At 46.9% G+C, this 22,955-nt stretch overlaps 1 protein-coding gene across 1 annotated transcript in view; it reads right to left on the reverse strand.

The window, feature by feature from the left end:
- arhgap40 (Rho GTPase activating protein 40) overlaps window positions 1–22,955 on the reverse strand; it is a gene marked incomplete at both ends in the record, with an annotated part of 88,754 nt that overhangs the window by 20,880 nt on the left and 44,919 nt on the right. The window contains one exon of the mRNA XM_084441357.1: window positions 3,451–3,571. Coding sequence (XP_084297483.1) covers window positions 3,451–3,571 — 121 coding nt within the window. The remainder of the gene's footprint in view (window positions 1–3,450; window positions 3,572–22,955) is intronic.

The following is a 22,955-nucleotide window of genomic DNA, read 5'->3' on the forward strand; positions in this document are numbered from 1 at the left end:
GAAGCAATAATGTTGAAAGCTACTGGTTGCATAATGTCCGGGCACTAGGATTACAATTACACACAGACAGAGAATACTGAACATAGACGATGCTTCTGGGAATCACTGTTAAACCCCTTGACCCAGTGGGACAAGATTCAACATTCCTTTATTTGTCAAATGTAAAGTACGGTGTACAGTCACAGTGAAATGTTGCTGCCAGCTTCAAGACGATGCTTGATACAGATACACTCTAATACTCTATTCCAAATGTACAGATTTTGAAAATTACAAAGTTTACAAATTTTGACAGAGTTTGACAGAGACCAGTTGTTGTGAACAGAGTTGCAGTTGATAGTTTAGTTAATATTTAGTTGTTGACATCTAGAGATCATCTATTATGGGACCTCCAAATAGACTGCTGCAGACTTTTTACACAGAGACCAAGAGCGGAGCCTAGGGGCCACACAGAGACAGAGGGCGGAGCCGAGGGGCCACACAGAGACCAAGGGCGGAGCCTAGGGGCCACACAGAGACAGAGGGCGGAGCCTAGGGGCCACACAGAGACAGAGGGCAGAGCCTAGGGGCCACACAGAGACAGAGGGCGGAGCCTAGGGGCCACACAGAGACAGAGGGCGGAGCCTAGGGGCCACACAGAGACCAAGGGCGGAGCCTAGGGGCCACACAGAGACAGAGGGCGGAGCCTAGGGGCCACACAGAGACAGAGGGCGGAGCCTAGGGGCCACACAGAGACCAAGGGCGGAGCCTAGGGGCCACACAGAGACAGAGGGCGGAGCCTAGGGGCCACACTGAGACAGAGGGCGGAGCCTAGGGGCCACACAAAGACCAAGGGCGGAGCCTAGGGGCCACACAGAGACAGAGGGCGGAGCCTAGGGGCCACACTGAGACAGAGGGCGGAGCCTAGGGGCCACACTGAGACAGAGGGCGGAGCCTAGGGGCCACACTGCGACAGAGGGCGGAGCCTAGGGGCCACACAGAGACAGAGGACGGAGCCTAGGGGCCACACAGAGACAGAGGGCGGAGCCTAGGGGCCACACAGAGACAGAGGGCGGAGCCTGTAGGGGCCACACTGAGACAGAGTGCGGGTCTATAGCAGCCATCAAGACACCACACTGGGAGCAGGCTGCTGACTCACTGCACTGGTGTGCAGCTCAGCAACATTCACGTTCCAGAACTCTGGTGTTATGACACATTCACATTCAAATCTGCTCCATTCATGATTCACATTCTGTCACATTCATAAACAACGTATGTCAGGTTCCTGTTCGCGTTCTAAAATGTCTCCGTTCACACTCGCGTTCACATTCTGTCACGTTCTCCGACCGACTAGGAGTCCCTGAAAGAGCGCCATGCGTCTGCTAGGGGGCTGAGCTCTAACCGCTACCGTTGAATAGGCACGTTTACACAGAGCTACTGAGACACAGAGGTCAGATGGACCTGCTCGGTGCCCCTGGACCAGTCTGGGCCCGACTTCAAACACAGACCCACTCTGTATCACGTCACCTCTGCTGTCTGTAAACTCCAAAGAGAGTGTCTGCCTCCTCGGTAAAGCTAGGTATGCGTAGACAGATATGTACCATGTTTCTAGCTGTAACGTATGTGTATGTATTATTGTGTAATGTGCGTAGGCATGCTGTTCTCGCTGTAAGGTATGCGTTTGTGTAATTGTGGAATGTGAGTAGGCATGCTGTTCTCTGTGTTTACTCATTGCGCTCAGTGTTGAGAGCAAAGACAAATTTCCAACCTTGGTTGGAGAATAAAGTTGTATCTTATCTCATCTGATCCCTTCCTGTGTGTCACTTCCTCATTCTTTGCTTCAAGCAGTTAACCTGGAGAATTTCTCCATCGACGCAGCCTCCTGGAACTCTTGGACGTGCTCAACTGGTTCTCTGGGACTGTAGGGTGGGGAGGTACTAGTTTCAGCAGCTTACCTATCTCCCTTAAACGCTGCAGTGAGGGAATGATAATTAGTGTCTTTGTTTTCTTAATGGTTTTGTGATTGTTCCAGCACTTTGAGATTGTTTCACAATGAAAAGTGCTTTATAAATAAAATTAATTATTCAAAATATTACTTCCTCAAATAAGTATTTCCTTGATATATTTGATACAGGGCACACATATGTATGTACAGTACCTTGTTCAATTACAATAAAGGCTACAGTATACTGCTTGATCGGGCATGAGAGAGGAACATGGAGGACAACATGATTCTCTTACATTTGAGCAACAATCCCTAGTCTCATATATAAGCAACTACAAAGAGTAGAAGAAGAATCACAGGGCTTAGTCAACTGCGGCGTGCTGAAAAGCTCTTGGTAAACTGGTAAACCTCTTCAGTGTTGGAACAACAGGACCAAACAACACTTCTAATGCTAAGCAAACACGCTGAAAGACATGTACAACTGGACCAGACGACACATCTAGCACATAAACAAGCTACATCTAGCACATAAACAAGCTACATCTAGCACATAAACAAGCTACATCTAGCACATAAACAAGCTACATCTAGCACATAAACAAGCTACATCTAGCACATAAACAAGCTACATCTAGCACATAAACAATCTTTTCTCCGTCTGTCTGCTGTCCCTCTGTCCAGACTTTCCTCGGACATCATCAGCCCGACAGCTTTGATATTTGGCCCGGGTATCAGCAGGGGGCCCGGACAGACCGTGAAGGGGATTGATTTGTTATGAATTTACATTTTGGCCACCAGACAATAGAAATCCTGCTCTGAATAGAATGCCCCCAATGTTCCAGCTGCCTACAATGGACTAAATGACCAGTTACGGATTGCTCCAATGGGTATCAGAACTAATTGTGAGTAAACCGGATGTAAGGCGTGTTGTTTCTCTCTCTGGACGCTGGCTCCGCTACCAACACTCAGACGATGCAGGAGACGGAGCAGCAGGAATGTAATCAGGGTTCACTCTCCTCTCGCAACATCTGGACACCTGGCAGACCAGCATGATAAACATCTGGACACCTGGCAGACCAGCATGATAAACATCTGGACACCTGGCAGACCAGCATGATAAACATCTGGACACCTGGCAGACCAGCATGATAAACATCTGGCCGGACACTAAATAGGCCCACTAACCTGCTGGTGTACCACCTGCAGAGCTTATACACACACACACACACACGCACACATATATACACACACACACACACACACACACACGCACGCATACACACACATGCACACACACACAGAACATCTTAGGTCCCTACTGCATTAACGAGCGCAGTTGTGTGATGTGTGTGCAGTTAGATGTTAATAAAAAGTCCAGTCCAGCCCATCACAGCCCACCCCAGCCCAGCGGGCCCCCCAGAACCTACCCAGCCCACCCAGCCCAGCGGGCCCCCAAGAACCTACCCAGCCCACCCAGCCCAGCGGGCCCCCAAGAACCTACCCAGCCCAGCGGGCCCCCCAGAACCTACCCGGTGGCGCCGGCGCCGGCGTGGGCCGTGGTCTTGCGGCGTCTGGTGAGGGGGCTGTGTACGATCCTCAGCTTGAGCCTGCGGAGCCTGGAGGGGGAGGCCCCCCCCCCCCTGGTCTCCCCTGTGCCCCCCACGGTGTCCAGGCACAGAGACCCCCCGGCGGAGAGGAGCCCTGCTTCCGCCAGCCTGGAACAGTCTGTAGCCTATGTGTGTGTATGTAGCCTGTGTGTGTGTGTGTGTATGTAGCCTGTGTGTGTGTGTGTGTGTGTGTGTGTGTGTGTGTGTATGTAGCCTGTGTGTATGTATGTAGCCTGTATGTGTGTGTGTGTATGTAGCCCGTGTGTATGTATGTAGCCTGTATGTGTGTGTGTGTGTATGTAGCCTGTGTGTATATATGTAGCCTGTATGTGTGTGTGTGTGTTCCTGTCCTGCTCTCCACAGTAGGTCTGGTCTCAGAGAGGTCTTCTCCAGGTGTGACAGGAGCAGGAATGCTGAGGCTGCATGGCCACGCCCACTCTCCTCACTCACCTGGATACTCACACCCCTGCCCTGAGGCCACGCCCACACTCCCCACTCACCTGAACACTCACACCCGAGCTCTGAGGACACACCCTGCCCTCCCGAAACCAAGGGTTTATATTAGGCTTTCTCTCACCAGCGGACAACAGTGGATCACTCCCCCCCCTCCCCAACACACACACACAACCAAACACACTTTCACTGAGCTGGAATATGGAAATGTGGACCTCTACTGTAGGAAGTCCATTTTAGGTCTGTCAACAAGCCAGCCCACCAAACAAGTCGCCAAAACTATACAGAATATAAGTCTTTCAGACTGATTGGTAGATGATAACTACAACAGAATAGAATACAAATGATTCACACACACACACACACACACACACACACACACACACACACACACACACACACACACACACACACACACACACACATGCATGCCCAGACACACACACACACACAAATGTAGGAGCCTACACACTCCACACAGTAGTCAGGTCGAACAAATATGACAAGTATGACAGAGAATGGTCACGGCTTAGTGAACTGCGCGATGCTGAAAATCTCCTAGTAAAGCTCTTCATAACTGTGCCAGCCCAGCAGGCCAAAGACTCACAAGGACAACCCGGGGAATGTGACCCGTTCCTCAGGACCAACAGGACCGTCAACCTCACCTGTCAGGGGACCGCCCAGTCCCCTCTCCGTCTCTCTCTCTCCACTAGCCCCTCCCCTCTCTGTCTCTCCCTCTCCACTAGCCCCTCCCCTCTCCGTCTCTCTCTCTCCACTAGCCCCTCCCCTCTCCGTCTCTCCCTCTCCACTAGCCCCTCCCCTCTCCGTCTCTCTCTCTCCACTAGCCCCTCCCCTCTCCGTCTCTCCCTCTCCACTAGCCCCTCCCCTCTCCGTCTCTCTCTCTCCACTAGCCCCTCCCCTCTCCGTCTCTCCCTCTCCACTAGCCCCTCCCCTCTCCGTCTCTCTCTCTCCACTAGCCCCTCCCTTCTCCGTCTCTCTCTCCACTAGCCCCTCCCCTCTCCGTCTCTCTCTCTCCACTAGCCCCTCCCCTCTCCGTCTCTCTCTCTCCACTAGCCCCTCCCCTCTCCGTCTCTCCCTCTCCACTAGCCCCTCCCCTCTCCGTCTCTCTCTCTCCACTAGCCCCTCCCCTCTCCGTCTCGCTCTCCACTAGCCCCTCCCCTCTCCATCTCTCTCTCCACTAGCCAGGCGAGCAAGGCGCTAGCCTGCTCGTTGGAAGCAATTTGGGGTTCAGTGTCTTGCCCGTGGAGGACACTTCGGCATGTGGACAGGAGGAGCTGGGATTCGAACCGTCGACCCTACGATCGTCGGACGACCCGATCTACCTCCTGAGCCGCAGCCGCCCCAGAATGCAATCTGTTGACGGGAGGGAAAAACAACCATGCCTGACATCCACGACAGTGTGACACACACTCTCATCATTATCATCATCATCATCATATGAAATCATACTGGATCTATCGCTACAATATATATTAGATACAGTGCAGTGCACCCTGGGTACTCACAGTCTGGGTAAGCTCTCTCCAGGCCTGTGGTAGCACAGTAAGCAGTATTAAACTGTCATTAACTGTCAGGCCCAAGATGGCGTCGTGTATGGTTGCTATGGCGCGCTGTGTTGTGTTGTTTCTTCCTTTGATTTAGCGTTTTGCGACCAGCCCGGGAATTCCCTCACCAGAGAGAAGCTCGTGAATATCAGGGAATCTAGCCCTGCGGATTTAATTATATTGTTCTTTTTCTTAGCTTTGCACTAGCATTTTGTACTCACCCTTGCACTGTCCTGTCTTTGCACTGTCCTGTCTCGTCCCTGCACCCTGTCCGATGTTGTCTCCATGTTATGCACCACGACCGAAAGCAAATTCCTAGTACGTTGAAAAACTACATGGCAATAAAGGGATTGTTATTGCGATTAAGAAGTGGTTCAGGTGTCTATCTGGACGGATATGCTTCCTGCACTGGGAACACAGAGCTGTCCTAACCTCTATGTATGGAAACCTATAAACACTGGACTTAGCAGCTTGGAGAATAAGCAGGAAATCTGTGACGCACACAGACCAAGTTCATGTTCTATTCACACGCTTCCTACCGTGAAATCACTACTATGAGTAGTTTAATGGTAGAGCAGGCTATTAACAGCATGTTTATTGCCCACAGTAATGAAAGCATGAGGAAATAAGTACTACACACAGCTGAAAGTCTTCATATCAGACAAACATGTATGATGCATGCACACACACACACAAACACACACAATTACATAAACACACACACTCGCGCGCGCGCACACACACTCACACTCTCTCTCTCTCTCTCACACACACACACACACACACACACACACGCATAGTCGCATACATAAACACACACACACACACACAAACACACATACATACACACACAAACACACACACACATCATCACGCAAAAGGTCAAGGAGGAGAGAAGAATGAGGAAACTTCAGAGCCTGACTTGTTGAGTGGAAAAACAACTTATTTTTAACCCTGTCAAAAGCCCTGGGGCCTCATTTATCAAAGAGCGTGTAAATTCAGGTGTAAAAAAGGGCGTACGACGAAAACGAGAAAAGGGCGGACTGCCGCGTACGACGAGAATATTTACACGCTTTTCGGATCTATCAAACATGGCGTACACGCTGCTGCGCCGATTGCCTCGTGTTCCGCCCTCTCCACGCCCAAATTCAACCATATATGGTCAAAACTATGACAGTACACAACGTGGTTACCTGGAAGGAACCGACATAATATAGCGTGGAGCAAAGGCAAGACAATTACGTTTATGGAAAAACGCCGAAAGAAGAGAAACTTTTCGGAGACGGAGGTGCATGTGCTTGTTGGTGAGGTCCACGCGAGGAAAATAAATCATCTTCGGAAGGTATTTGTACTAGCCTACCTTTGTCTGATTGCTCCTACAGTTTAGGTAGCCTACTGTACGTTTCGTGCATCCTGTATTTGGTGTAGGCTACATGGACATGCTGTATTATGTGGCTGTGAGGAAAGCAAACATTCCACACATTCTGTGGTAGGCTATGATTGATTTAGGACCAAAAACAGGGAACGATCACACAGATGATCTCTTCATAATGTTGGACAACATTAAACATTTTCCCCTCTGGGAAATTAAGACTCTCATCTAAATCACCCGGTAAATCACGCTTAAGCATTTATTTGGCTGCCAACAGAAAAACATATCAAATGAATATGGCTACACAATGAAATGTTTAATGCATAATCAAGTTCACAGACAAACTCAAAGAAAATGACTGAAATTGTTTCCCAAGACTGACGTGGGGTTGGACTCAGAGGAGGGGGAGTCTGCAGTGGTCCTTGACCTGGCGGTCGTGCCCCCGCCGGTTGTAGCCTCCACCTCCAGCGCCACGACCTCCAGTGCCTCCACCTCCAGCGCGCCAGCCTCCACCTCCAGTGCCATCTCCAGCGCCTCCGTCTCCACCGCCCACGCCTCCACCTCCGGCTGCCAGCGTCCCTGCCTCAAGGGTCCCTGAGGGCTGGGCTTCCTCTCAGACGCTGTGCTGGAGGCTCATGACCCTAGAGGCCCAGAGGGACATGGCAGAAGGGATTGGCGCAGTTGTGCAGCAGTTGGTGGAGGTCACCACACTACACCACCAGAGCCAACAGGACATCCTCACTGTACTTCATTCCCACACATGCCGTCACAGACCTCACGCAGACACTCACTACCACACTCACGGACCTCACACATTCACTCACAAACGCACTCACACACCTCACAGTCACCCTCACACAGTCACCCACCATAAAATAAATAAAATGGTAACAATGTGAACCTTACTTGTTTGTGTCTACATAGCTGGCGCATGACCTCAGTGCGGGCCCTTTTGCCCCGCTGGTAACCCTCATGACGGGGAGGGGGCTGAGGGCTTGGGTCCTCATTTTGTGGTGGGGTCTTGACTGGTTCTCATTCTTATCAGCTTTGAATATATATCTTGGCAAACATAACACAGGATGATGTACAAGGAGGGGACAGATACCTAGTGAAAGTACTTTTGGTTGCTAGTAAAAAGACAATAATGAGCGCTTGGTATAAGGTGGAACCCCCAACCAAGGAGCAGTGGCTGGGTGTTGTGGAGGAGATTTATGTTATGGAGTTCACGCATGCATTGAGGATGCAGGAAGGAAAGTTTGAAGGGAGATGGGAAAAATGGATGGATTATAGAAGGAAGTGTGATGATACCACTAATATTGAAATTGTAATATTTGAGTAAGAGAAAAAAGCTGCATGGATGGAAGCAACCATAAGCTGTTATTGTAAGGTTTTATGTTTTATTGTATTGTCGTTGTATGGATGGAAAATGCTAATAAAGATTAAAGTAAAAAAGAAAAAATATGTATCTTGGCTATGCACACACCAACAAGCCAGCCGTCACGCGCAGCCTGCCTCCAGTCTAGCCCCTACCCTGCTGTGCGCCAGGATGAATGAGTCATGCGTGGAGCCAGGCCACCGTGCCACTACACTTGTGATGAGCATGTCGGCGTCACATATGATTTGGCTATTTATAGTGTGCACATTTTTGCGATTCACATAGACGTATTCATTCACTGATGGTGCCCTTATGTGGGTGCAGTCGCCATCGCCGTCACCTCTTTGGAGTTCTATCTCGGCCAGCAGGCCGAGTAGCGCCGGATTCATTTAGGCTCGCATTACGCACAGGAGGACTGTCATTTATATGCTTACCAAACAGCAAACAGGTCCACATGATAACATATTAATGACAATCTAATTGGTCAATTATTGCCGTTTTTGGAGTGCCTGCATTAGGTGTGCGCATAGGTTAAGTTTGAGGAACAAATCCATATCGGACCATTAATGAGCCGGTTAGAGGACACGATCTTGCATTGCGATATATTTTTGTGCTGAATTGGGCTATTAGCCTACATGATTGTGCGTTCATAATCTCTCGCTCTTCTTCTCTCCATCAAACATTGTAATTCACCGACGCACCACCTGCGTCGCCAGTTCCCCCTGTGTTCAAAAAGGGTGTAAACCGTCTAAATCGGTACGACAAGTTGAGAGGTGTCGTACAAAAGCGCGTAGAAAGGCGACTAAATATCCGCCCTTTCGGCTTGATAGATCGCGCTGTGGGGGGGGAAAGGGCGTACGCCTGAAATCGCGGAAAAGACCGTGTAAAAGAAGGCGTACCTCAATGATAAATGAGGCCCCTGGGCAGCACCTCCACTACACAGAATAGATCATATTTATATCATACTTACACACAAATGATATGAGACTAAATGAGTTTAGAATGGTTACGATGATCCTCCCTGGCAAGGCAAGGCAAGGCAAGTTTATTTGTGTAGCACATTTCAGCAACAAGGCAATTCAATGTGACATGAGACATTAAAAGCATCAACAACAACAACAAAGTGCAACACATAAAATACAGGAATAAAAGTTACAGTGCAGTGTATGAATGAAGCAGCGGCAAAAATAAAAGTCTTCAGTCTTGATTTAAAAGAACTGAGAGTTGCAGCAGATCTGCAGTTTTCTGGAAGTTTGTTCCAGAGATAATGTTTTGTTTTAACTCTGGGGACAGAAAGCAGGGGCCTCATTTATCATTGAGGTACGCCTTCTTTTACACGGTCTTTTCCGCGATTTCAGGCGTACGCCATTTTCCCCCCCCACATTGCGATTTATCAAGCCGAAAGGGCGAAAATTTAGTCGCCTTTCTACGCGCTTTTGTAGGACACCTCTCAACTTGTCCTACCGATTTACACGGTGTTCTACGCCCTTTTTGAACACAGGGGGAACTGGCGACGCAGGTGGTGCGTCGGTGAATTACTATGGTTGACGGAGAGAATAAGAGCGACAGTTCATGAACGCACAATCATGTAGGCTAATAGCCCAATTCAGCACCAACATATATCGCAATGCAAGATTAGACGTGTCCTCTAACCGGCTCATTCATGGTCCGATATGGATTTGTTCCCCAAACTGAACCTATGCGCTGTCCCAAACCTTTCCGCGCTATATGTCACACACCTAATGCCATCAAACGGCAATAATTGACCAATTAGATTGTCAGTAATATGTGATCATGTGGACCTGTTTGCTGTTTGGTAAGCATATAAATGACAGTCCTCCTGTGCGTAATGCGAGCCTAAATGAATCCGGCGCTACTCGGCCTACTGGCCGAGATAGAACTCCAAAGAGGTGACGGCGATGGCGACTGCACCCACATAAGGGCACCATCAGTGAATGAATACGTCTATGTGAATCGCTAAAATGTGCACACTATAAATACCCAAATCATATGTGACATGCTCATCACAAGTGTAGTGGCACGGTGGCCTGGCTCCACGCATGACTCATTCATCCTGGCGCACAGCAGGGTAGGGGCTAGACTGGAGGCAGGCGCTGCGCGTGACGGCTGGCTTGTTGGTGTGTGCATAGCCAAGATACATATTCTTTGTCTTATTTACTTTAATCTTTATTAGCATTTTCCATCCATACAACGACAATACAATAAAACATAAAAACTTACAATAACAGCTTATGGGTACTTCCATCCATGCAGCTTTTTTTTGTTACTCAAATATGACAATTTTAATATTAGTGGTATCATCACACTTCCATCTATAATCCATCCATTTTTCCCATCTCCCTTCAAACTTTCCTTCCTGCATCCTCAATGCATAAATAAATCTCATAAATCTCCTCCACAACACCCACCACTGCTCCTTGGTTGGGGGTTCCACCTTATACCAAGCCCTCATTATTGTCTTTTTACTAGCAACCAATAGTACTTTCACTAGGTATCTGTCCCCTCCTTGTACATCATTCTGTTATGTTTGCCAAGATGTATATTCAAAGCTGATAAGAATGAGAACCAGTCAAGACCCCACCACAAAATGAGGACCCAAGCCCTCAGCCCCCTCCCCGTCATGAGGTTTACCAGCGGGGCCAAAGGGCCCACACTGAGGTCATGCGCCAGCTATGAAGACACAAACAAGTAAGGTTCACATTTCTACCATTTTATTGTCTGTTGGTGGGTGACTGTGTGAGGTGTGTGAGTGCGTTTGTGAGTGAATGTGTGAGGTCCGTGAGTGTGGTAGTGAGTGACTGTGTGAGGTCCTTGAGTGTGGTAGTGAGTGACTGTGTGAGGTCCGTGAGTGTGGTAGTGAGTGACTGTGTGAGGTCCTTGAGTGTGGTAGTGAGTGACTGTGTGAGGTCCGTGAGTTTGGTAGTGAGTGACAGTGTGAGGTCCGTGACAGCATGTGTGAGGGAATGAAGTGCAGTGAGGATGTCCTGTTGGCTCTGGTGGTGTAGTGTGGTGACCTCCACCAACTGCTGAACAACTGCCCCACAACTGCCCCAATCCCTTCTGCCATTTCCCTCTGGGCCTCTAGGGTCATGAGCCTCCAGCACAGCGTCTGATAGGAAGCCCAGCCCTCAGGGACCCTTGAGGCAGGGACGCTGGCAGCCGGAGGTGGAGGCGTGGGCGGTGGAGACGGAGGCGCTGGAGATGGCACTGGAGGTGGAGGCCGGTGCACAGGAGGTGGAGGCACTGGAGGTCGTGGCACTGGATGTAGAGGCTGCAACCGGCGGGGGCACGACCGTCAGGTCAAGGACCACTGCAGACTCCCCCTCCTCTGAGTCCCACCCCACGTCAGAGTCTGGAGAAACAATTTCAGTCATTTTCTTTGAGTTTGTCTGTTAACTTGATTATGCATTAAACATTTTATTGTGTAGCCATATTCAATTGATATGTTTTTCTGTTGGCAGCCAAATAAATGCTTAAGTGTGATTTACCGGGTGATTTAGATGAGAGTCTTAATTTCCCAGAGGGGAAAATGTTTAATGTGGTCTAACATTATGGGTCATCTGTGTTATCTTTCCCTGTTTTTGGTCCTGAATCAATCATAGCCTACCACAGAATGTGTGGAATGTTTGCTTTCCTCACAGCCACATAATACAGCATGTCCGTGTAGCCTACGCCACATACAGGATGCACGAAACGTACAGTAGGCTACCTAAACTGTAGGAGCAATCAGACAAATCTAGGCTCGTACAAATAGCTTACCTTCCGAAGATGATTTTCTTTCCTCGCGTGGACCTCACCAACAAGCACATGCACCTCCGTCTCCGAAAAGTTTCTCTTCTTTCCGCGTTTTTCCATAAACGTCTTTGTCTGTCCTAATGCTCCACGCTATATTATGTCGGTTCCTTCCGGGGTATCCACGTTGTGCGCTGTCATAGTTTTGACCATATATGGTTGAATTTGGGCGTGGAGAGGGCGGAACACGGGGCGCGTGCGCGTACGCTCTCTCCTCCGCCACCGTCGGAGGAAATGGCGTACGACATTTTTGATAGATCCGAAAAGCGTGTAAATATTCTCGTCGTACGCTACATTTCGCATTTTCCGCGTTTTCGTCGTACGCCCTCTTTTACACCTGAATTTACACGCTCTTTGATAAATGAGGCCCCAGGCCTGTGCCAGATGACCTGAGAGGTCTGGGGCCTCATTTATCAAAGAGCGTGTAAATTCAGGTGTAAAAGAGGGCGTACGACGAAAACGAGGAAAATGCGAAAAGTAGCGTACGACGAGAATATTTACACGCTTTTCGGATCTATCAAAAATGGCGTACACGCTGCTGCGCCAAATTCACCACAGAAAATCCGACGGTGGCGGAGAAGAGAGCGGACGCGCACGCGCCCCGTGTTCCGCCCTCTCCACGCCCAAATTCAACCATATATGGTCAAAACTATGACAGCGCACAACGTGGATACCCCGGAAGGAACCGACATAATATAGCGTGGAGCATAGGAAAGACAAATACGTTTATGGAAAAACGCGGAAAGAAGATAAACTTTTTGGAGACGGAGGTGCATGTGCTTGTTGGTGAGGTCCACGCGAGGAAAGAAAATCATCTTTGGAAGGTAAGCTATTTGTACGAGCCTACATTTGTCTGATTGCTCCTACAGTTTAGGTAGCCTACTGTACGTTTCGTGCATCCTGTATTTGGCGTAGGCTACACGGACATTCTGTATTATGTGGCTGTGAGGAAAGCAAACATTCCACACATTCTGTGGTAGGCTATGATTGATTTAGGACCAAAAACAGGGAATGATAACACAGATGACCACTTCATAATGTTAGACCACATTAAACATTTTCCCCTCTGGGAAATTAAGACTCTCATCTAAATCACCCGGTAAATCACACTTAAGCATTTATTTGGCTGCCAACAGAAAAACATATCAATTGAATATGGCTACACAATAAAATGTTTAATGCATAATCAAGTTAACAGACAAACTCAAAGAAAATGACTGAAATTGTTTCTCCAGACTCTGACGTGGGGTGGGACTCAGAGGAGGGGGAGTCTGCAGTGGTCCTTGACCTGACGGTCGTGCGCCCGCCGGTTGCAGCCTCTACATCCAGTGCCACGACCTCCAGTGCCTCCACCTCCAGCGCACCGGCCTCCACCTCCAGTGCCATCTCCAGCGCCTCCGTCTCCACCGCCCACGCCTCCACCTCCGGCTGCCAGCGTCCCTGCCTCAAGGGTCCCTGAGGGCTGGGCTTCCTCTCAGACGCTGTGCTGGAGGCTCATGACCCTAGAGGCCCAGAGGGAAATGGCAGAAGGGATTGGGGCAGTTGTGGGGCAGTTGTGCAGCAGTTGGTGGAGGTCACCACACTACACCACCAGAGCCAACAGGACATCCTCACTGCACTTCATTCCCTCACACATGCTGCCACGGACCTCACACAGTCACTCACTACCACACTCACGGACCTCACACATTCACTCACAAACGCACTCACACACCTAACAGTCACCCACCAACAGACAATAAAATGGTAGAAATGTGAACCTTACTTGTTTGTGTCTTCATAGCTGGCGCATGACCTCAGTGTGGGCCCTTTGGCCCCGCTGGTAAACCTCATGACGGGGAGGGGGCTGAGGGCTTGGGTCCTCATTTTGTGGTGGGGTCTTGACTGGTTCTCATTCTTATCAGCTTTGAATATACATCTTGGCAAACATAACAGAATGATGTACAAGGAGGGGACAGATACCTAGTGAAAGTACTATTGGTTGCTAGTAAAAAGACAATAATGAGCGCTTGGTATAAGGTGGAACCCCCAACCAAGGAGCAGTGGTGGGTGTTGTGGAGGAGATTTATGAGATTTATTTATGCATTGAGGATGCAGGAAGGAAAGTTTGAAGGGAGATGGGAAAAATGGATGGATTATAGAAGGAAGTGTGATGATACCACTAATATTAAAATTGTCATATTTGAGTAACAAAAAAAAGCTGCATGGATGGAAGTACCCATAAGCTGTTATTGTAAGTTATGTTTTATTGTATTGTCGTTGTATGGATGTAAAATGCTAATAAAGATTAAAGTAAATAAGACAAAGAATATGTATCTTGGCTATGCACACACCAACAAGCCAGCTGTCACGCGCAGCGCCTGCCTCCAGTCCAGCCCCTACCCTGCTGTGCGCCAGGATGAATGAGTCATGCGTGGAGCCAGGCCACCGTGCCACTACACTTGTGATGAGCATGTCGGCGTCACATATGATTTGGGTATTTATAGTGTGCACATTTTAGCGATTCACATAGACGTATTCATTCACTGATGGTGCCCTTATGTGGGTGCAGTCGCCATCGCCGTCACCTCTTTGGAGTTCTATCTCGGCCAGTAGGCCGAGTAGCGCCGGATTCATTTAGGCTCGCATTACGCACAGGAGGACTGTCATTTATATGCTTACCAAACAGCAAACAGGTCCACATGATCACATATTAATGACAATCTAATTGGTCAATTATTGCCGTTTGATGGAGTGCCTGCATTAGGTGTGTGACATATAGCGCGGAAAGGTTTGGGACAGCGCATAGGTTCAGTTTGGGGAACAAATCCATATCGGACCATGAATGAGCCGGTTAGAGGACTCGTCTAATCTTGCATTGCGATATATGTTTGTGCTGAATTGGGCTATTAGCCTACATGATTGTGCGTTCAGAAACTGTCGCTCTTATTCTCTCCATCAAACATTGTAATTTACCGACGCACCACCTGCGTCGCCAGTTCCCCGTGTTCAAAAAGGGTGTAGGAAACCGTGTAAATCGGTACGACAACCTGAGAGGTGTCCTACAAAAGCGTGTAGAAAGGCGACTAAATTTTCGCCCTTTCGGCTTGATAGATCGCAATGTGGGGGGGGAAAATGGCGTACGCCTGAAATCGCGAAAAAGACCGTGTAAAATATGGCGTACCTCAATGATAAATGAGGCCCCTGGATGGTTCATAACGTAGCAGCAGATCAGAAATATATTTTGTCCCTAAACCTTTGAGTGCTTTATAAACCAACAGCAGTATTTTAAAGTCAATTCTTTGACAGACGGAAAGCCAGTGTAAGGACCTCAGAACTGGAGTGATGTGATCCACTTTCTTAGTCTTAGTGAGGACTCGAGCAGCAGCGTTCTGAATCAGCTGCAGCTGTCTGATCGATTTTTTAGAGAGACCTGTAAACACACCATTACAGTAGTCGAGTCTACTGAAGATAAACGCATGGACAAGTTTTTCCAGATCCTGCTGAGACATAAATCATTTAATCCTTGATATATTCTTCAGGTGATAGTAGGCTGACTTTGTAATTGTCTTAATGTGACTGTTGAAATTCAGGTCTGAATCCATGACTACACCAAGATTTCTGGCTTCGTTTGTGGCGTACTGCAGCAGCATTTTCTGTGGTCTCATATGAATGCATAGCATTTCCCAGCTCATAACTCAGAGCCTAGACAGCAAACAGCAACACTAAAAGAACCCTAATTAAAATAACCCTAACTAAAAGAACCCTAACCCTGCATGCAAACTGCAGTTTACCGGAGGCGAGTAGAATGAATGAATGAATGAATGAATGAATGAATGAATTTTTATTTGCGTGTCCTGCCACCCAAAGTGGCCCATCCCATATGGGATTATACGACACAGTTAATAATATAACCTTGCCAGTCCCAGTAGTGAAGTAGTGGACTTCATAGGAACAGGTCACCGGTGAGGCTACTACAGGCCACACGCTTGGTCCTTGAAGACGAATTCCACAGAAATCCTCTTATGTTCTCCAGAATTCAACACTCAAGTCATGGAGACCTGAGAGGGCCTTGATACTGAGACAGTCACACAGCATGTGGAGGGTGGGAAGGGAGGCTGGATGAGTGAGTTTGACCAGAGCTGCTGTGAGCACTTCAATTAAATCAATCCTCCAGCCAGAGTTTCCCAGAGAAGTCAGAGTACTGCCCGACATATAGACCCGATATATAGACCAGATATATAGACCAGATATATAGACCACATATATAGACCAGATATATAGACCACATATATAGACCAGATATATAGACCACATATATAGACCCGATATATAGACCCGATATATAGACCAGATATATAGACCCGATATATAGACCAGATATATAGACCAGATATATAGACCAGATATATTGACCAGATATATAGACCCGATATATAGACCAGATATATAGACCAGATATATAGACCAGATATATAGACCAAATATATAGACCAGATATATAGACCACATATATAGACCCGATATATAGACCCGATATATAGACCCGATATATAGACCAGATATAGACCCGATATATAGACCAGATATATAGACCAGATATATTGACCAGATATATAGACCCGATATATAGACCAGATATATAGACCACATATATAGACCCGATATATAGACCCGATATATAGACCAGATATATAGACCAGATATATAGACCAGATATATAGACCAGATATATAGACCCGATATACAGACCACATATATAGACCACATATATAGACCCGATATATAGACCAGATATATAGACCAGATATAGAACCGATATATAGACCAGATATATAGACCAGATATATTGTAGGAGCTGAATTTGTTTGTTTGTGTTTAATGTTTTGTCCAGTGTCGCCCCCTACAGGTGAAGATGCCTGCCACTGATAAATTGGGGTGCACTGCGCATGATGGGAAAAGGCGGGTGTGGCGATACCGTCATTGACCTCAGCCACAGCCCTGAGCCCATTCAGAGAATCTAATTTGTTTGTTTAATTTATTTTGTAAATAAATCCCAATTTAACTGTAAGCAACAGTTTGGACTTGGATTTCTTTTTGGGATTAGGAAGGCTGCGAGTCAGACAAGTACACCTGCCTCCATGGAAATGGAAAAACAATATAGAGTGATTTTTGCCATTACAATAGTCAATGACGCCGCTTTGGACTACAATGGATTAACTTTGGAATGGAGAATTGTCTTGGAATGAACAAGCGCGCTTATTGAGACAAGGAAACGCGCAACGCAAAGAACAAGGAAACTTCTTAAGTGGTATGTTGTTCTTCAAAAGACAAACCTTTTTGAAATGATTGGATATGTTCTTTGAGTACTACTGAAACGAATTCCAAGTTAAGTTTGAGCTCACCTGTGCTGTTCATTATTATTCCATTTTGCTTTGACGCGACCAAATGCTGCCAAACAATTAAGAGTGGTCTGTGGCGGCCTAGTGAGGCAGCTTAAAGGAACGGTGTTTGGTGATTCTATACTGATTGAACAAGGACGAATTCCATTCTTGGGTGTATGCGACATTTGCTTGGTGGAAAACATGGAAGGAAATAAGGACAATCAAACGAAAGAGGTTGATTTGCATGAGGAAAAAATACCTGATGATCAAACTGAGGAGGTCAAAGAGCTTAACGCTCAAAATAATATAAAAGTTGTTGAAAAACGACAAGTGAAACTGACAGAAAAGGCATTGCTTTCGAAAATAAGGGATTTGGAGCAAGCACGAAAATCTAAACTAAACAAAGCTGCCAGCTTAAAAAGCACAATTCAAGAGTTGATTGAATCCAGTGATGATTCTGAAATAGAGGGTAACTTCAACAAATATGAATTATTAATTTTCGATGCAAAGAAGGCGCATAATGCTCTGCTTGAGTTGTTACCTACTGAAGAAGGGGAAAAACATGAGATCTGGTTCAAAGCAAAACTACTGGGTGTCAATGAATTTTCCCACAACGTCAAAGAAATATTAAGATTTAAGTGTGCACGGGATGGCACTACTGGAAAGGGTGAAGATGACGATGAAATAAAACCATCTGACAGTGCATCAAATGTCACAATTAAAAGTCGCTCCAGTTTAAGGTCAATAAGATCAAAGGCCTCAATTGAGGCTACGTGTGTACAAGCTGAAGCCAAGAGGGCCGCGCTCCTGGCGCACGCAGAAGTTCTAAAAAGAAAGCAGGTATTGGAGGAACAGGCGGAAAGGTTGCGCAGACAAATGGAGCAAATTAACCTTGAGGGTGAAATTAAAGCTGCAGATGCCGAACTAGAGGTTTTACGAGCGTTCTCTGATGGAGATGGAATGAGCTCATATTTGAAAAGGCACAGATCAAGAGAAACAAATGTAATATCTGAGCCACAGGAGTCAATGTCATCAAAGGTTGTGGGCCCTGGTGCAAAGCCCAAAAAATGCACACCACCAGTGGACACCAGAGCCAAGCCCGACACAAATGTTGCAAGAATCGCAAGGACTAACAATGTTGCAAGCATAAATGACAACTCCCCACTACAGATTCTACAAAAGCAAAATGAAATATCTGGATTGCTCATAGAACAACAAAAGGCAAGCCAACTTCCACCAAGAGAAATACCTGTCTTTGAAGGCGATCCTTTGAAATTCAAGATTTTCATGCAAGCTTTCAAACACTGTGTTGAAGAGAAATGCACAACCAAAGGGGATTGCATGTACTTTCTGGAAAGGTACACCAGGGGGCGTCCAAGAGACCTGGTGCAAAGTTGCTTACATATGGATGCAGAAAGAGGCTTTGAAGCGGCCAAATCCCTCCTACAAGAGCATTTTGGCAATGAAACCATGATCACTGCAGCATATATGGAAAAGTTCAGCCAATGGCCTGCTGTTAAGGCGGAGAATGTTACCTTGCTCCAGGATTATGCTTTATTCCTGCGTGGATGCAACAATGCAATGGCTGATTTGCCAGACATGAAAGAACTTGATATGTCTGCTAATCTTAAAGTTGTGATTTCAAAACTTCCTTTCAAATTGAGGGAACGATTCAGAACTGTGGCATGTGGCATTCGTGAAAACCAAAAACGCAAACCAAACTTCAGTGATGTTGTTCAATTTGTGGAACGTCAATACAAGCTCTTGTCTGATCCCATTTTTGGGGATATCCTTGCCACTGAAAGAGGAGCACCTATCAAAAGAGATGTGCCCATTTGGAGAGATGTGCCCAGAAAGGATGCACATGTAACAAACCCAAAGCCAAAAAAAGAGAACTTTGCCACTAATGTCTGTGCTGTTAACAAACCACACTACAAGGAGACAAAGCAAACCAGACTGAGTGAGACAATGAGCAACAGTAATTGTTTATTTTGTTCACAAGGTCACCATCTTAAGGAATGTGAACAGTTCACCAAAACCCAACACCGTGAAAAGGTCAACTTCTTAAAGGAAAAGGGAGTGTGTTTTGGATGTCTCAGAACTGGGCATTTAAGCAAGAATTGCGAAAAGCGCATGATCTGTGACAAATGCAACATGAATCATCCAACGGCTTTACACATTCACTTCAAGACCAAGGTGGACAAGGCAGTGAATACCAGTGAACCTGGATTAACTGTAAACAGCGTGCTCGTGTCAGCTCAAGCCTTTGGAAGCCAAACAGGGGCCGGTAGCCATGGAATGCTCCCGATTCTTCCAGTTCAGGTCAAAGCAAGAAAGGGCAACAAAGTGATTCAGACCTATGCATTTTTGGACAGTGGGTCGACTTCTACCTTCTGCTCTGAAGCACTGATGCGACGGCTGAACCTGACTGGGAAAAGATCAAAGATTTGCTTGTTAACAATGAGCCCAAAGACATCAGTGTCAACACACATTGTGAGTGAACTTGAGATATCTAGCCTTAAGGGAGAAAGGTACTACGCACTTCCCAATGTTTACACCCAAAAAACCATACCAGTGACTACAGCGAGCATCATCAAGTCTGAAACCCTCAAGAAGTGGTCCTACCTTGATCACGTTGACGTCCCTGAAATCCAGGCTGAAGTAGAGTTGTTAATAGGTACAAATGCTTCAAAATTGCTGGAGCCATGGGAAGTGGTGAACAGTCAAGGTGAGGGACCCTTTGCCATTAAAACCCTATTGGGGTGGGTCGTGAGTGGCATAAGTGAGGATGGAAAAGGTGATGTTAATAATGATGGCTATCATGTTGCCAATATGAACAGAATATCTGTTGAGTCACTGGAGCTGCTATTGGAGAAGCAGTATGAACATGATTTCAGCGAAAAGGCTGCTGAGGACAAGGAAGAAATGTCAAGAGAAGAGATGAAATTCATTGACATTATGGAGCAGTCTGTGAAGTTACAAGAAGGACATTACAGTCTAAAGCTGCCATTTAGGAACCAAAAGGTAAAAATGCCTAACAACCGTTGTGTTGCTCAACAGCGCCTCACAGGAATAAGAAAAAAAATGGAAAGAGATGAAAAGTTTCATCAAGAGTACACAGCATTTCTGGAGGATGTCATTAAAAGGGGCTTTGCTGAGATTGTCCCTGAGGATGAAAGGCGTGATGGTGAAGACAATGTGTTCTACATTCCACATCATGGGGTTTACCACCCACGCAAAGGCAAGTTGAGGGTCGTTTTTGACTGTGGAGCTAAATTCAAAGGAACGTCCCTGAATGATGAGCTTATTCAGGGTCCAAACCTCACAAGTTCCTTAATAGGAGTGCTCCTGAGATTCAGACAAGAACCGGTTGCATTTATGTCTGATATTAAGTCCATGTTTTATCAGGTCCAAGTAGCCAAAGAACACAGAGACTTTCTCCGTTTCTTATGGTGGACCGATGGAGATTTGACTAAAGAAGCTGTTGAATACAGGATGACTGTGCACCTATTTGGAGCAGTGTCGTCTCCCAGCTGTGCATCCTATGCTTTAAGAAGGACTGCGGATGACCACCAGGACATCTTCGTGGAGGAAGTGGTTGACACTGTGCACAGGAATTTCTACGTGGATGACTGCTTGAAAAGTTCACCTTCTGTGGAAAAAGCAGTACAGACTGTGAAAGACCTTACTGACCTTTGCCAGAAAGGAGGATTTCATCTCACCCAGTGGGTCAGCAACCGCCGTGAGGTCCTCCAAACCATTCCTGAGCAAGAACACTCAAAAAATGTGAGTGCACTCAATCTGGACAGAGACCATCTCCCAATGGAGAGAGCCTTGGGCCTCCAATGGTGTATGGAAAGTGACACCTTCAACTTCCGTATGGACTGTAAGGAAAGGAGGCCAACAAGACGAGGGATTCTATCAGTCGTCAGCTCAGTGTATGATCCCTTGGGATACATTGCAGCAGTAACGCTTCCAGCCAAGAACATCTTACAAGAGCTGTGCAGACAAAATTGTAGATGGGATGAAGAAATTCCGCAAAATTTACAGCAAAAATGGATCAATTGGTTGACTGACCTGAAAGGGCTTTCAAAATTTTACGTGAGCAGGTGCTTGAAGCCGCATAACTTTGGACCACCTGTCCACGCCCAGTTGCACCACTTTGCCGATGCCTCGGAGGTAGGCTACGGCACAGTGACATACCTAAGGATACAGAATGAAGTGGAGGATGTGCACGTTTCTTTCCTTCTTGGAAAATCCAGAGTCATACCACTAAAACCTGTAACCATTCCTCGTTTAGAGCTTACCGCTGCCGTCTTGGCTGTTTGGGTGGACAAAATGGTAAAGGCGGAGCTACAGCTTCAGCTTGAAGAGTCCTGTTTTTGGACAGACAGCAGCACAGTCCTGAAGTACATCAACAACGAGAACAGGAGGTTCAAAACATTTGTGGCCAACAGAATAGCTGCAATAAGGAAAATGACAGACCCAGCCCAATGGAGGTACATCCACACCTCACAAAATCCTGCAGATGACGCGTCCAGAGGATTGACCGTTCACAAGCTTCTGAACAACAAGACATGGTTAAGAGGTCCAGAATTCTTGTGGGAAACAAAGAGGACATGGATGCACTGCGAGATTGAATCCACGCTGGACGAAGACGATCCAGAGGTCAAAAAGGAGATCTCTGCGCATGCAATCAGTGTACAGAACAGCAGCGCAACAAGTCAGCTCATCATGTACTACTCTGATTGGAAAAGACTGAAAACTGCAGTAGCATGGATGTTGAGATTAAGAAAGACTCTGTTGGAATTGAGTCAAAAAAGGAAACAACTGATGTTGGCTGTCCCTGCAGATCTCAATCAGATCAACCAAGAGATGGTGAAAGCCAGACAAGTGCTGTCAAGTGATGACCTGTCAAGGGCAGAAAGTGCTATTATACAGTTCTGCCAAAAGGAAAGATTTAACAGTGAAATGTGTGCACTGCTGTCTGGAAAACCTGTGAAGAGAAGTAGTGCGATCTACAAGCTGGACCCTATTCTGGAGAAAGGATTTCTGAGAGTGGGTGGAAGGCTATCCAGGACTGCTATGCCAGAAGAGAGCAAACGCCCAATCATCCTAGCAAAGGATCAACACATCTCCATGTTAATTCTGAGACACATTCATGAACAGCTGAGGCATGGCGGGAGGAACTCCATCCTTTCCAAGCTGAGAGAAAAGTATTGGATCACCCACGCCAATTCAGCTGCAAGAAAGATCCTATCAAAGTGCGTGTTTTGCAGGCGTCACAAAGGAAAGCTGTGTGATCAAAAGATGGCTGACCTACCAAAAGAAAGAACAACTCCTGACTTACCTCCATTTACCCATGTCGGGGTAGATTACTTTGGGCCTATTGAGATAAAGCAGGGACGGTCCTATGTGAAGCGTTACGGAGTCATCTTTTCATGTATGACAAGTAGAGCAGTTCATTTAGAAGTGGCTCACTCCTT

The sequence above is a fragment of the Borostomias antarcticus genome (genome assembly GCF_949987555.1).
Source record: "Borostomias antarcticus genome assembly, chromosome: 7".
Taxonomy (NCBI): domain Eukaryota; kingdom Metazoa; phylum Chordata; class Actinopteri; order Stomiiformes; family Stomiidae; genus Borostomias; species Borostomias antarcticus.